The sequence below is a fragment of the Microdochium trichocladiopsis genome, assembly GCF_020744255.1.
Source record: "Microdochium trichocladiopsis strain MPI-CAGE-CH-0230 chromosome Unknown B0I36scaffold_7, whole genome shotgun sequence".
Classification (NCBI taxonomy): domain Eukaryota; kingdom Fungi; phylum Ascomycota; class Sordariomycetes; order Xylariales; family Microdochiaceae; genus Microdochium; species Microdochium trichocladiopsis.
The window spans coordinates 2,137,075-2,149,322 of record NW_025763550.1 but is presented as its reverse complement, the minus strand read 5'-3'; the positions used below and the strand labels follow the sequence as shown (position 1 = coordinate 2,149,322).

General features: G+C 53.6%; 2 protein-coding genes across 2 annotated transcripts; both read right to left on the bottom strand.

The window, feature by feature from the left end:
- Positions 1-126: 126 nt before the first annotated feature.
- On the bottom strand, positions 127-7,768 carry B0I36DRAFT_328026 (uncharacterized protein). The gene is made up of 2 exons (XM_046154543.1): positions 4,071-7,768; positions 127-3,989 (listed from the first exon to the last, which is right to left on the bottom strand). The coding sequence occupies exons 1-2, from the start codon at positions 7,607-7,609 to the stop codon at positions 251-253; spliced, it is 7,278 nt and encodes a 2,425-aa protein (XP_046010643.1). The 5' UTR covers positions 7,610-7,768; the 3' UTR covers positions 127-250.
- A 2,663-nt stretch (positions 7,769-10,431) lies between these two features.
- On the bottom strand, positions 10,432-12,061 carry B0I36DRAFT_328024 (amidohydrolase). The gene has a single exon (XM_046154542.1). The coding sequence runs from the start codon at positions 11,917-11,919 to the stop codon at positions 10,504-10,506; it is 1,416 nt and encodes a 471-aa protein (XP_046010642.1). The 5' UTR covers positions 11,920-12,061; the 3' UTR covers positions 10,432-10,503.
- Positions 12,062-12,248: the final 187 nt, after the last annotated feature.

Genomic DNA, 12,248 nt, shown 5'->3' with positions numbered 1-12,248 from the left:
TATCAGCAATGATGTGCTATTCTGCCAAGATCGAAGCCAGCTAGTCCTACCGCAGACACTCCATTGTCAACACCACCAAAACAAGAAGATCAGGCGCTCAAGCTACAAGCAAAGATAATAAGAAATTGCAAGTACAGTAGGCAGAGTGCCAATTGTGACAAAAGGCAATCAATTGGGACCCCCCCCCCCCAACGGCACCCCAAAACCCAATGCGAAAAACCAGGAGTGTGGGTTGCGGAACTCGACATCATTAGACATTAGATATTTTGAGTTTTCCAAACGTCAGGGATGTTTTTCTTGAGTGTTTTCCTCCATACCGGTTTCGTGTATTTGAGATCGAGGGTCGCGACGGAGATGTGGTCGATGAGGCAGACAACGGACCATCTCTTAGCTCATCGCTATCGCTCTGACTGCTTCCCGTAGTCATCGATTCCATCGAACCGCCGCTGCCAATACCGAGATGTGAGATGGTGGGTGTGCCGGTGCGGCCACTTGAAGTGTGATGGACAGTTCCCTTGCGATCCGGGGCTAGTCGGCGGATCTGCGACCCCCAATGACCAGCTCGAGTGCTCAAACTAAGGCTCGGATTGCGACGAAGGTGCGATGGGGCGACCTGTCTGGAGATGATGAGCTCATACTGTTGCATCATGGTTGGACTATCTATAATATCCTCCATCGTGAAGACAGCCTGATCGAGTCCGGGGATTCTCAGGCTGGAGATTTGATTCGAATAGTATTTCGCGAGCTCCGCGGCAGGGACCAATGAGCCCCAGACTTTGTAGAAAGGCACAGCTCGCACGTCCGCCACGCGATGAGTCTGAGCATCAAGCACGGCATCCCAGGCATCTGATATGAGAGTGTTGATGGCACGAGCATGTTCGGGCGTGACCGTCTGCACCGGTCCTGGCTGCTTGGCATCTTCATGTCGGGGAACGTGAAGTGGTATCTTGGGTGAGGTGATGTTGTGATTGTTCAGTCCCTTAAAAGAAAGTGGCTCTGTCACAAAAGCCGAAGTAAGCAGAGTAATAGTCGTGCAAAGCGTCTTCAAAACATCCTCTGCGAAGAAGGTAGGAATTCGCTTCTCGTCGAATGTGAGGGAGATCTCCACGTGCGTGGGGCTGGATATGGATGACCGTACGAACATGTCGGTGGTCTGATGGTTGCACTCAAGACTATCGAGCTTGCATGCGGCATCTCCAATCATGATCTTGTTCGATGCAGATTCACGATCAGACTCGCGTTGGTGCTGAATGACAGTACTGAACCGTGTCCAGGGCGCCCAGTCTGTGCAACGCTGGACAATGTCCATGAATTGCATGTTCTCATGGGGAGTACTGGCAATATGTTGGCTCTGGATACAACGGAAGAACTCATATGGTGTGATTCCAATATCTGGCAGTCGGGTTCGTACTGGTATGATGTTGCCTCGTGGGCCGACAACGTCAGTGCGCCCATCTGGAAGCGTGAGATGTTTGCCCTCGACAAGATGACCAAAAACCACATCGTCGCTACACGCGAGATTGGATAGGACAACGGACCAGGAGCCTTTTAAGATCGTCTCAAAGGGGATACCGAGATTCTGTAAAGATCCTGTCGGCATTCGTTGCAGAATTGTTTTCGAAGCGGCGCTAGGGATTGGTGGACTGGTTTGTGATATGATTTGAGTCATTGATGCACCCTCGAGGAGCGTTCGCCAATAATCCGTAGCACCCGCCGAGTATGTCGCCTGCGACGCCCTGACAATGTCGCAAAAGCCCGGCCGTCGGAGTGTACGATCGCCACGATCGTAGAGAAGACTCAAGTCCCTAAGCAGTGCAGGAATTGATGCCTCGTCGTACTGAGCTCGTGAGAGTCGTAGAATGAGGATAGAATTGCGCCCTGCGTCCACAAAGAAGAACTTTGTCATCGGCTTGCCGAAGTCTGCCGCTAGAGACTGGTCCTTCTTGATCACTTTTGTGGCAAGATTGCCCAGACGCCAATTAGGGCACTGATGTCGCTCAAAGTCTGCCCGGTGCGACTTTGAGACTACCTGGTAGAGCTTACGGTCGTGTGTTTTGAATGATGTCCGAAGTATTGGGTGTGCCTGGATAAGTCGAGAACACGCGCTTTCGAGTTTGACCCAGTCCAAAGAACCCGTGATCGACAACATGAAATAGTTGACGTTTCCCCGAGACGACAGGCTTCCAGACTCCACCGATAGAGACTGGAGAGAAGATGCCTCAGCCACGTCGTGAACCTTGGCTCTGTCCAAACCTAGACCTTGAGCCACATCGGTGACTTCAAGGAGACCATCATTTGGACTCGAAGGGCCTTGTCGGCCCGCGTCAGCGACTTTGACGACAAGCTCATCGGTAGACACTCCCCGACACAACTCCGCAAGGGTAAGGTTCTGTAAAACATCTACAATCGATAACGCAATTCCATGCTGACGGCAGTGGACAATGAGTTCACGGGCCAGTATCGCATCTCCGCCCAGGCTCATAAATCCATTGTTGGCTGTGATGGAAGCTTCTGGGACATTGAGTATGGATGACCAGATGGTCCTGACATGCTGCTCAGTGTTTGTAAAAGGTAGCGGCTTGAGACCGATGGCTTCCACTTCTTGGGGGTTCGGGACCTCAGACAATTCCAGGAGCTGTTGTCGGGATAACCCGAATATCGTCTTCTGAAGCTTGACTCGATTGACCTTGAGAGACGGCGTCAGAGGCATTTGCTTGACGGGGATATAAGCCGATGGGATCATGTGACTCGGAAGCGTCTCGCGGAGAACCATTTCTGCCATCTTTTTGGCGAGATAGAGTCTCTCTTTCGTGACCGGACTCAAGTTGAGCAGATCATCCTTGCCGTGAAAGAGGTTCTCACCGAGCTCCACAAAAGCCGCGAGGATTGGGCGTGACGATGGATCCTGAAAGCCTACTGCCTCGACTACGACATCGACCCCACGCCCTAGGCACCTTCGTAGTCTGGGCTCGATATCAGAAAAACGAAAGATGTTTCCCGCCGTGTCCGCAGCTTCGAAGTCACGAGCGATGAACTCGATCTGCCCACCTTCACCATATCGAACGGGGTGCCCGGTGTGCAATAGCCGCATGTCTCGTTCTTCGTGATCAATGGCGCTTTGACTGCTGGCTTCCACAATCCACGATGTGATGTCCTGCTCCTCCAAATCGATTTCGCACCCGAGCGTTGGAGAACCAATGACTAGCTGGCCCACAGCGCCTACGGGCACGAGACGGTTTGTGTCCTCTCCGCTCACGATCCAGAAATTACCACAAAAGGGGTTTCCGATACATTGTGCGGTATTGGCACCGCTGATTTCCGCAGCGGACAGACCCAGCGGGCAGGCACCCGCTGAGCCGTAGACCAGTAGCACTTTGGCTTTGCCAGACCACAAGGCGTAGGTGTCATCGTCTAACTGTCGCGAACGGAAGCAAACAACAGCAAGATCCGGGATGCTCTCTGGTGTGAGTTTGCGTGATAGTGTTGGTGTCAGGTAAGTCCAATTCACATTCATCCTGCGCGCTGCTCCGGTGAAGTCCGTAATCCTCTCATTTGCTGACGGTACGCAAACGCAGCCGCCATTGATGAGAGTCGTGAAAATCTCGGAGAGTGCTATGTCGACGCTGAATGACGATAACTGCATGACACGACTCGAAGGATTGATACGCAGTGCAGGACCTTGGCCCTGGCAAGCGGTGGCTAGTGCACCGTGGCTGTACGATATGCACTTCTTCGACTTTGCGCAGCCGTGCTCGAACAGAATGCACGCAGCATGGTGTGACTTTATCCCAACATGACTCAGTGTAGAAGCCTGTGCTGACATGGTGGGGACGGTATACTCGTTGATGAGGAGAATCTCAGAGTTTGGGCTCTCAATGCTCCTGCGCACGTTGTCCGACGCTAGAATGAAACGAGGGCCAACCACCTTCAAGACGTACTTGATTATGCTCTTGGCTTCAGCATCGACCGGTACAAGTATTGCTCCGGAGCTATTTGGCTACTTGTCAGCAACAAATACAGGCAAGATTGAAGGAGGCGAAGCGCTGTCAGTGAAGACACCCAAAACTTACTATAGAACAGCAAGCATGGCAACAACCGACCATCGGTTCTTTTCCATGATGACAACGACAGGAGTATGTGGCTTGAGTCCAGAGAGCGTGAGATGACCTGCCAGAGCTTTCGACAGTTGATTCAGCTCATGGTAGGAAAATTCTCCGTCCCACGCGCTGACAGCTTGGATATCTGGATTTGCGGCAGCCTTCTTGGCAATGAGCTGGTGCACATGTTCTGTAGCCATATCGAATCGAGACGCGCTATTCCACGACAAGATTTGCTGGTGGTCAAGCTCAGTGAAGAGGTCGGCCTCCTGGATAGAGCTATCTGGGAAGTCCAACAAGGTCTGCACAGCTCGTCCAAAAACATGAGCAACGTGGATTGACTGGTCCGAACCGAGGATACGATTGCCCAAATCAACGGTCAAAGTACCCTCAACAAAGTGAATGTTGGCGTCGACGTCAAGATGAGACGACCGTTGTGACGCAACAAAGGTCATGTCGCTGTCAAGAAGATATGGCCTTGACACATCCTCATAGCCAAAGGATATGCAAGTGTTGAAAAGTTCTCGGCCTTTGATTCCTAGTGAGTGCTGGATCTCATTGATGTCAACAATCTGGTGACCTCGCGCCGCTTCGGTGCTGTTTTCGGCGTCCAGGAGGATCTGAGCAATGACCTGATGGTTGGGAACGGCAAGTCTGCAGACAAGCAACCTAGTGAAGGACCCGACAGCATCTTGTAGTGCGGAGAACCCGATATCTCTGCCAGCTGTGCGATAACCGAAACATACATCATCTGACCCGATGTAAGTTCTCAGCAGCATCCCCCAGGCTGCTTGAAATATAGTCGACATGTTTATCCTGTAAGTATTTGCAAACTCTTCGAGACGCTCCCGGCGAATTGGAAGAGTGACGACTGGGTTGCGCCAGCTGCTCTTTTGGTTCGAGAGACATGGGAAGATGCTCGAGTTGAAGCCACTCATTCTCTCTTTCCAGAATTCTGTGCTGTCTCGATTCGGCACGATATTCTGTAGGTAGTCTGGAAACAACATCTGAGGCGTAGCGGAGATTCGTTGGCCGAGATAGGCCTGCTCAAGTTCTTCGAACAAGATAGCCAAACTGGCACCATCACATATGGCTTGGTTTGCCTCGATCTTGATCAGAACTCGACTGGGCGCCTGGCAGACCACTAACCGATGCCACGGGACGCCTTCCGTCAGAGCCAGTGGAGGATGATCTCCCGTTGCCCGTAAAGCATCTCGGTCATGCTCTGTCTCAAGAAACAGCATGCTGGGGGAGTGTCGTCGCAAAATAATCTGGTCAAACAAGCCGGTTCTGGAGACGCTGGGCGCGAAAACGGCTCGCAAGGCCGTGTGCCTGTCTGAGATTTGCTGCCAAGCAGCGCAAATGCGACCTATGTCGATAGGGTCGTCCTCGACGTCGAAATCGAATACCATACTACAGTCTGAGCTACCCGGGACGAGTGATTGATGGACTAGGATGTTTTCTTGGCTCGTGGTAGTTGGGTAGATTGCTTCAATGTCCTTGGGATTGATGTTCAAACTGGGAAGAATAGTCTTGTTGAGCAACCTCAAGCCTTCGTAGCTGGCGTCAAGATGTGGAATATCTGTTAACGCCAGGTCGATGTACTTCAACTGACGCCGCTTGATACCCTCCACCAGAAGGTTCTCGCATCCTTGGATCCAAGCTTGGATCAAATCCTGATGGTAAGAGTGCTTATTGTATACGAACTTGAACCTGACTTCCCCATCACTAACGCAAGCAGACACCTCAAATGCGGAGATGCGCCCAACTTCTGGCCCAATATCTGACGTATTGGAGGAGAGATTTTGTCCAGGTATGCGCAACTGTTCTAGCAGGGAGTTGGAGCTCTCTGTGTCGTCGTTTGGACTTCCCGCAAATGTGAATATCACCTCGAGGGGAAATTGCTTCGCAAGAAAGTCGTTTACATGGACTTCATCCATGAGGTTTGCGGTGAAGTAAGGTGTCTCCCTCGAGTTCATCTGTTGACGCGCATCTTTGATGCGACATATCACCGAAGATAAATCGTCCAGGGATGTCACATCAGCTCTGAGAGGACAAAGGGATGTGAACCATCCGACTACCTCTGAGACATCATGCTGGTTGTCCATAGCGGCGCGATCGTGTTCCTGGTTCCAAACGACTGGGACGTTCCTGTCGCGGAAAGTCTGGGCGAAGGATAACACGGTAGCAGCCACGAAGATTTCTGTGCAATCGTTCTTGATCGCTTCCACGTTGTCGCCAAGCATTGCTATGATTTCCTTGCCGATTGTAAAGCCAGCCGTGGTGGAATGCCCATATGTGTTCGAGTTCTTAGTGATTCCCCAGTATGTCCAGTCGGCAGAGGGGACTTCGAATGGAGCGTCGCGGGCCACAGTCCCATCTCTCTCCACGAGTTGTTTCTGGTGTCGTGCCCACTCTTCAAATGTGAGCGTCGGTTGGGACATGAGACTGCCACGGGTGAGGAGCGTCTCTAGATCCCGGGCAATCACCTTCCACGACTTGAGATCGACTACAAGATGATGCGCGACCAAGTACAGCATCTGATATCCGTCATGCGTCCGAAAATGATGGGCTGCAAATAGTGGGCCGTGTTCTATGTCGATTGTTGTCTGCGCGTTGCGAATGGCCCTTTGTACTTCTGCATCCGTGCTAATTGCGTGGTCACCAAAATGGAACGACCCTGTCACGTCGCTGTCCACAGACTGCCGCCACGAGTCGGCGACACGGTGAAAGCGGCATCTCAGCATGGCGTGCTGTCTCACGACGGTTTCGACAGCAGCACGAATGCTGTCAACTGACATGATTTTCCTGAAGCGGAACAGCACACTTTGGTTGAAACGGTGGGATTCTGGCTCCGAGTTTGGGTCGCAGCTACCGTTGCCCATCGTGGTCGAGAAGTAGAGACGCTGCATTGGCGCGAGCTCGAAAGTCTCAGCTCTGATTGCTTCTGTCTCGGCTTCAATATCACGCGGCACGGCTAACGAGGCCAGATGCGCAAGAGAGGCTGATCTGAGAATGTCGTCAGTGTTGAGTAGAAGGCCAAGTGATCGGCAACGAGACATGAGCTGTTTCGCCAATCTCGCGTCGCCTCCCAGCCGGATGAAAGGCATATTCATCCCAACATTTGACTGTTCCAGCATCAAGACCCTACTGACGGCTCGCTGGATCGTAAATTCGTTTTCAGTGGTTGGCTGCGTGAGTTTCTCTTCTACGTCCACGGACAAGATGTGCTGGTATAGGTCCTCATTGACGTTCTGGACCCACGTCTGCAGCTTCCTCCGATTTGGATTGCCCGCATCGTCAAGGGGCATTCTTTCCAGCACGATCCAGATTTTGGGTATCAGCGCTGGTGCGACTTTCGACTCGACATCTTCGCGAATGCTTGGGAGCTGGTTGGCATAGTAAGCATTGAGGATTTTGACTTGGCAATCATCGGGTCCATCGAAGATGCAGCTGGCGAGCGTGATAAAGGCAACTTGTTGGCCTTCGAAGAGGCCAACCTTGGGTTTCATCAAGGCTGCCCTCGAAACGTCGCCGTTCAGGGAGAGCACATGTTCGACCTGATTGTGAAACTTGCGCGACGCCTTCTTTCGAACCTGGTTGTTGCTACTCGTCCTGCTTTGCAAATTTGGCCTCGAAAAAACCCGAGTGGATGGTTCGGCAAGTGTATCTGGTGGTAAGGTGGCCGGCACGCCGGGACCAAGGACCTTTTGAGCTTTGGCGGAACTCAAGCTCAGCTGAAGAGGACTGACGAGAAATGGCGAGCCCGGGGTCCGCTCCTGTATCTGAGAAGCGCTCATGGGTGTCACGAGATTTTGCAGGTCGGCAATGGTGTTGCATTTGAGAATATCAGAGGTTTCGATAGAGAGGCCGGCATTGAGGCAGCTTATGCGCAGCTCAGCGGCGGTCTGCAGGTCGCCTCCCAACTCGACGACCGAGTCTGTTTCGTGGACATCGGAAACCTCGACGCCGAGCACGTCGGCAACGACCGCGGTCAACCGCTCGTTGATGTGTGCAGGATCGGAGCCAGTCAAGGCAATCTGCTCGGGCGTCGGATAGTAGGCAACGGGCCCAAATCGATCTGGGATCTGGGGTACTGGGGGTGCGCCATCGAGACCACCGTGGATAGAGAGCTGCGAGCAGGCTGAGCTGGATCGGGATGAAAGCCCGAGTCGCTTGGCGGGCACATGCTGCTCGGCAGTGTCCGCTGAGAGTGCAGCGGCGACGGCGACAGAGGCTGTGTCGAGCAGGCGACTTTGAGTCTGAGACCGGCGAGCGTCTGTGGAGGTGCTGTTACGGGAGAGAGAGCCTTTGCGAGCGATGGTCTCGAGCGCCGACTTTGGGGTGCGCGCAGTTGTGGTCGAGGTCGATGGCAGCTCAACGAAGCCCATGGAACTGTCGATGCCCAGGGAGGTGTCGATGGGCGGCAACGATAGAAGCCTGGCCATATTGAAGACTGTAGATGCTCGTGGGTGCACTCAAGCCTTCAGTGCTGCCGGCATTGCGAGATGAATCTGTGCCAGGCGAGCCGTGATGTCAGGGCTGAGCGTGTAAGTGAGGATCTGGCGATGGGAGAAGCACTTGGTCGGTTGTAGTGAAAGACTGGAAAGCCACACAGGCACCAGGCATGCACCACCCACGGTGCGATAGTAAGACAGCTCCAGAGAGGCCATGCCTGGCACAAATTACACCGTCATGCCGTTGCGGTAGGGTGCGGATGGAGGGGGGTGGTTGGCAACGTCCAAGCTGGGGGTGGGCCCCGGCCCCGTAAGGCATGGGAGCATCGCCGAGGAAGCGGAGACGCCCCGCGGGCGGGCGGGCGGCACTATCTTAAGCACCATCCACTAAGCAGCTACTGCCGTCATTCAATCGAATCCGTCCCTCTGGCCCTCGGAGAATAGGCGGGCGCTACTTTGCACACTGCCACTTGAAAGGCATTGTAGCCGCCTTCAGCATCAACAGACATGGAGTCGTATTGTGCATATTGTGCACTTGCAAAGGCGAGCCTACGTGGGCGGCGTGCTGCGGCCCCCAATGGCCGGCGACGTCATCGCCCAATGTTTGCCGAACCGGCACGTAAGCAGCCTCTGATTAATCCCATGGTTGGAGTCCTGGGCGGGCAACCAGTGAAGTGTGCCACTGCGCCTCGGTAAGGTAGCGTATCCAGGGTGTCCTGCATGATGTAACAGGGCTGCCCTTGTTGTGCCGCCCTGGCTGCATGTTGCTGTGACTAGCTCTGTGTCCTGGTTGGACCTGTCACCCACAAGCCCCTGCTTCCAAGCTTACTACACTACCCCACTTTGTCGATAGTGCCGCACAGCCAGCAGCGATTGCTGACGTAGGCACTCGAGGTAGTTAGGCCTTGCCCCTGTGGTTCGGGCAAGGCACTTTTGCAATGTCATCGGAAACAAACTCGGCTCTTACCACACCGGCCTTTACTAGGCCAGCCGTGCTGACCACCCTTTCCCAATACCTCTCTGTCTACACACCTTGGTGGCACAGATAAGCTCGGCCAGGGGTACGGCCAACCTAATGGCCGACGACCTCCAGGAGTTCAGGGCTATGGTGGGCTTGTTGCAGAGAGCGATACAGCAGCTTGCGCCATCAATCCTCAGCTGCCTCAGCTGTATTGCAATCTCGCACCTGCCTCAGTACCGCGGGGGGAGACCATGTGATGGCAAACCGAGCAGTCTGAACAATTGCAGAGAGATTGAAGTCTTACCACGCGCAAGTGACCAAGAAAATCGTGTTGTGTCACTACATGCACGATGACTCGCACGTTATACGAGTGGTCATGCAAATTCTCTCCTCTCTTTGCTGCAACTGCCAGCCAAGGAAAGAAGAAATCATCGGCTGTCTGGCATCAGTTTTGCCCGCCTGCTTAGCCGCATGGTAACTGGCTCACATAGGTAGGGGTAGATAGACGGGTTTGCACTTGGCACAATGTGAAGTGCAGTATCTTGTTGGTCAACTGTGCTGGACATGTCTGGCGGTCGACCGAGATCTGCAGGCAATGGCAATGTGATGCTGAAAAAATCATAGTATTTGCGGTAGCCAGCCGTTCAGCACGATGGCAGATAGATCAGCATGGAAGGTCGACTTTCATGTGCGTGGATATGTGGGCCTCTGGAAAGTACAGAACGCCATGCAGCAGCCCAGCTCACTCTCGAGCGAGGATCTTGTCAGAGCTTTCCTCTGCCCGATATGCAGATGGATGATGTGAAGGTCTGGCATCCTGATCTGAGCAGCTTGAGCTTGGTTTCGGGGTTCAGACATTGTATCACAGGCTCACAATTAACTACCCACTAGGACATGTCCCAGAAAGGCGTGAAAGTTTAGATGGTATAAGAGCAATGCTGGAGGATATTAAACTGTGCTCCTAGAATCATTTCGGAAACTCCTGTATTTATGCCGTATCAATGGGTAGCCTGGACCATTGACTGTGCCAAACTCGACCGTCCTTGACCACCGCCAGGATGCTGGTGTCGGGCGTAGCTAGAGAGCTCACATCTTCCAGCGGATTCGTGCCCAGCACGAGCAAGTCTGCCAAATAGCCTGCTTTGACCTGCCCCAGGTTGTTCCCTTGGCCAAGCATCTCTGCAGCGTTGACCGTGGCACTACGGACAACATCCAGCGAGCTGAGAATGCGCCTGCGGATTGCGAACTCGCGACTCTGTTCTGCCCACAAAGAACCGAGCAAATCGGAGCCGAGACATATGCGGACCCCTGCGTCACGGGCAAGCTCGACTGATCGCAATCCAGCCTCGAGGATAGCACGGTTCTTGTTCGCATTCTCAGGTGGCAGGAAGCCCGGATATCGGTCTCGGTCCGCCATGGCCTCGTAAGTCACCAGAGTTGGCGTAAACCATACCTTTTTTTCAGCCATGTACTTTGCAGTGTCCCGGTCAATGAGGTTGCCATGCTCGATGCCACGAACGCCATTTTCCACGGCATGTCGGATAGCAGCCGGTGTGTATGCGTGGGCGGTAACATAGGTCCCATAGCTTCCGGCCACTTCGCAAATCGCGCGAATCTCAGAGGCCGTGAACTGGGTGTTGGTGAGTCTGTCCGTCGGGGATGCGACACCACCAGAAGCCATGATCTTGATGAAGTCGGCGCCAGTTCGTAACTGCTCCCGTGCTGCGCGGATGCAGTCTGACACGCCGTCGCAGACTACTGAGAGCCCTGGTCGAGACTGACCACAACAGGAAATACTCGAATGATCGTGAGACCCCCGACTATCGCCATGACCGCCTGTCTGCGAGAGGGCTTGGTTTGCAATGAAGAGTCGTGGACCGGGAAACACCTCATCGGCAATAGCCTCCTTGAGTGCTAGTGTCGCTCCGCCAGTGTCGCGTAATGTTGTGAACCCACGCTTCAAAACCTCCTTACAAAGAAACGGTTGTCGGAGAAGCGACTCGGCCACATCCCGCGGCATTGCGCTTGCCAGATTTCCCGTGCCTATGCCCGGAACTGAGCTCAGGTGAACGTGGCAGTCGATAAGACCAGGGCAGACAAACTTGTGCTCAAGGTCTACAACCGTCACGTCCTCGCCATCCAAGACAGCCACTCCTCCATGCTCCGATGTTTCGCAGACTGCCATGATCAGCCCGTCGCGAAGTATAATATCGCGGTCCATGAGAAGCACGCCATTCAAGGGATCGACGACATTTGCATTTCGCAGCATATAGACCTTGCGAGGGGGTAGTTGCCACGGTTTGGAACCTTTTGCCCAACTGTTTTGCGTTTCTGTGGACGTTGGCGCCGGAGATGGTGCTGTGGACGGCCAGCCAAGGCCATCGGGTGAACGAATCCGAGTCATTGTCTTGTCGTAAAGCTCGCGGGAAACTCGAGTGTCCCGTGAGAACGTATCTGATACTCTTGATCAAGCCTGATCAGGTTTCAAGCGGTTCCTAGAGGGGTCAACTCGTGACGTGAGTCGCAATCCATGTATTGTGAGATTGGTGAGAGTGAGTGGGGCTCATAAGGTTGGACCTGCTTGGACGAAGCTGGCAAGGCTATCCCCGCTTCAACGTTTCCTACACTGCGTCCCCGAACTTGTTCAAATCACGCGAAATCTTGTACTATGCATTTATCTCACATCGGCTATTGGGGCCAGCATAAACTCTATCAAATGCACCGCAGAAGGCG

What these genes read in the sequence shown, in the direction of transcription:
- B0I36DRAFT_328024 (XM_046154542.1), bottom strand. Translation starts at nt 11,919, where the DNA reads ATGACTCGGATTCGTTCACCCGATGGCCTTGGCTGGCCGTCCACAGCA.
- B0I36DRAFT_328026 (XM_046154543.1), bottom strand. Translation starts at nt 7,609, where the DNA reads ATGAAACCCAAGGTTGGCCTCTTCGAAGGCCAACAAGTTGCCTTTATC. An exon ending in GCCATGCTTGCTGTTCTATA is followed by an intron (nt 3,990 to 4,070) that starts GTAAGTTTTGGG and finishes GTAGCCAAATAG; the next exon opens with CTCCGGAGCAATACTTGTAC.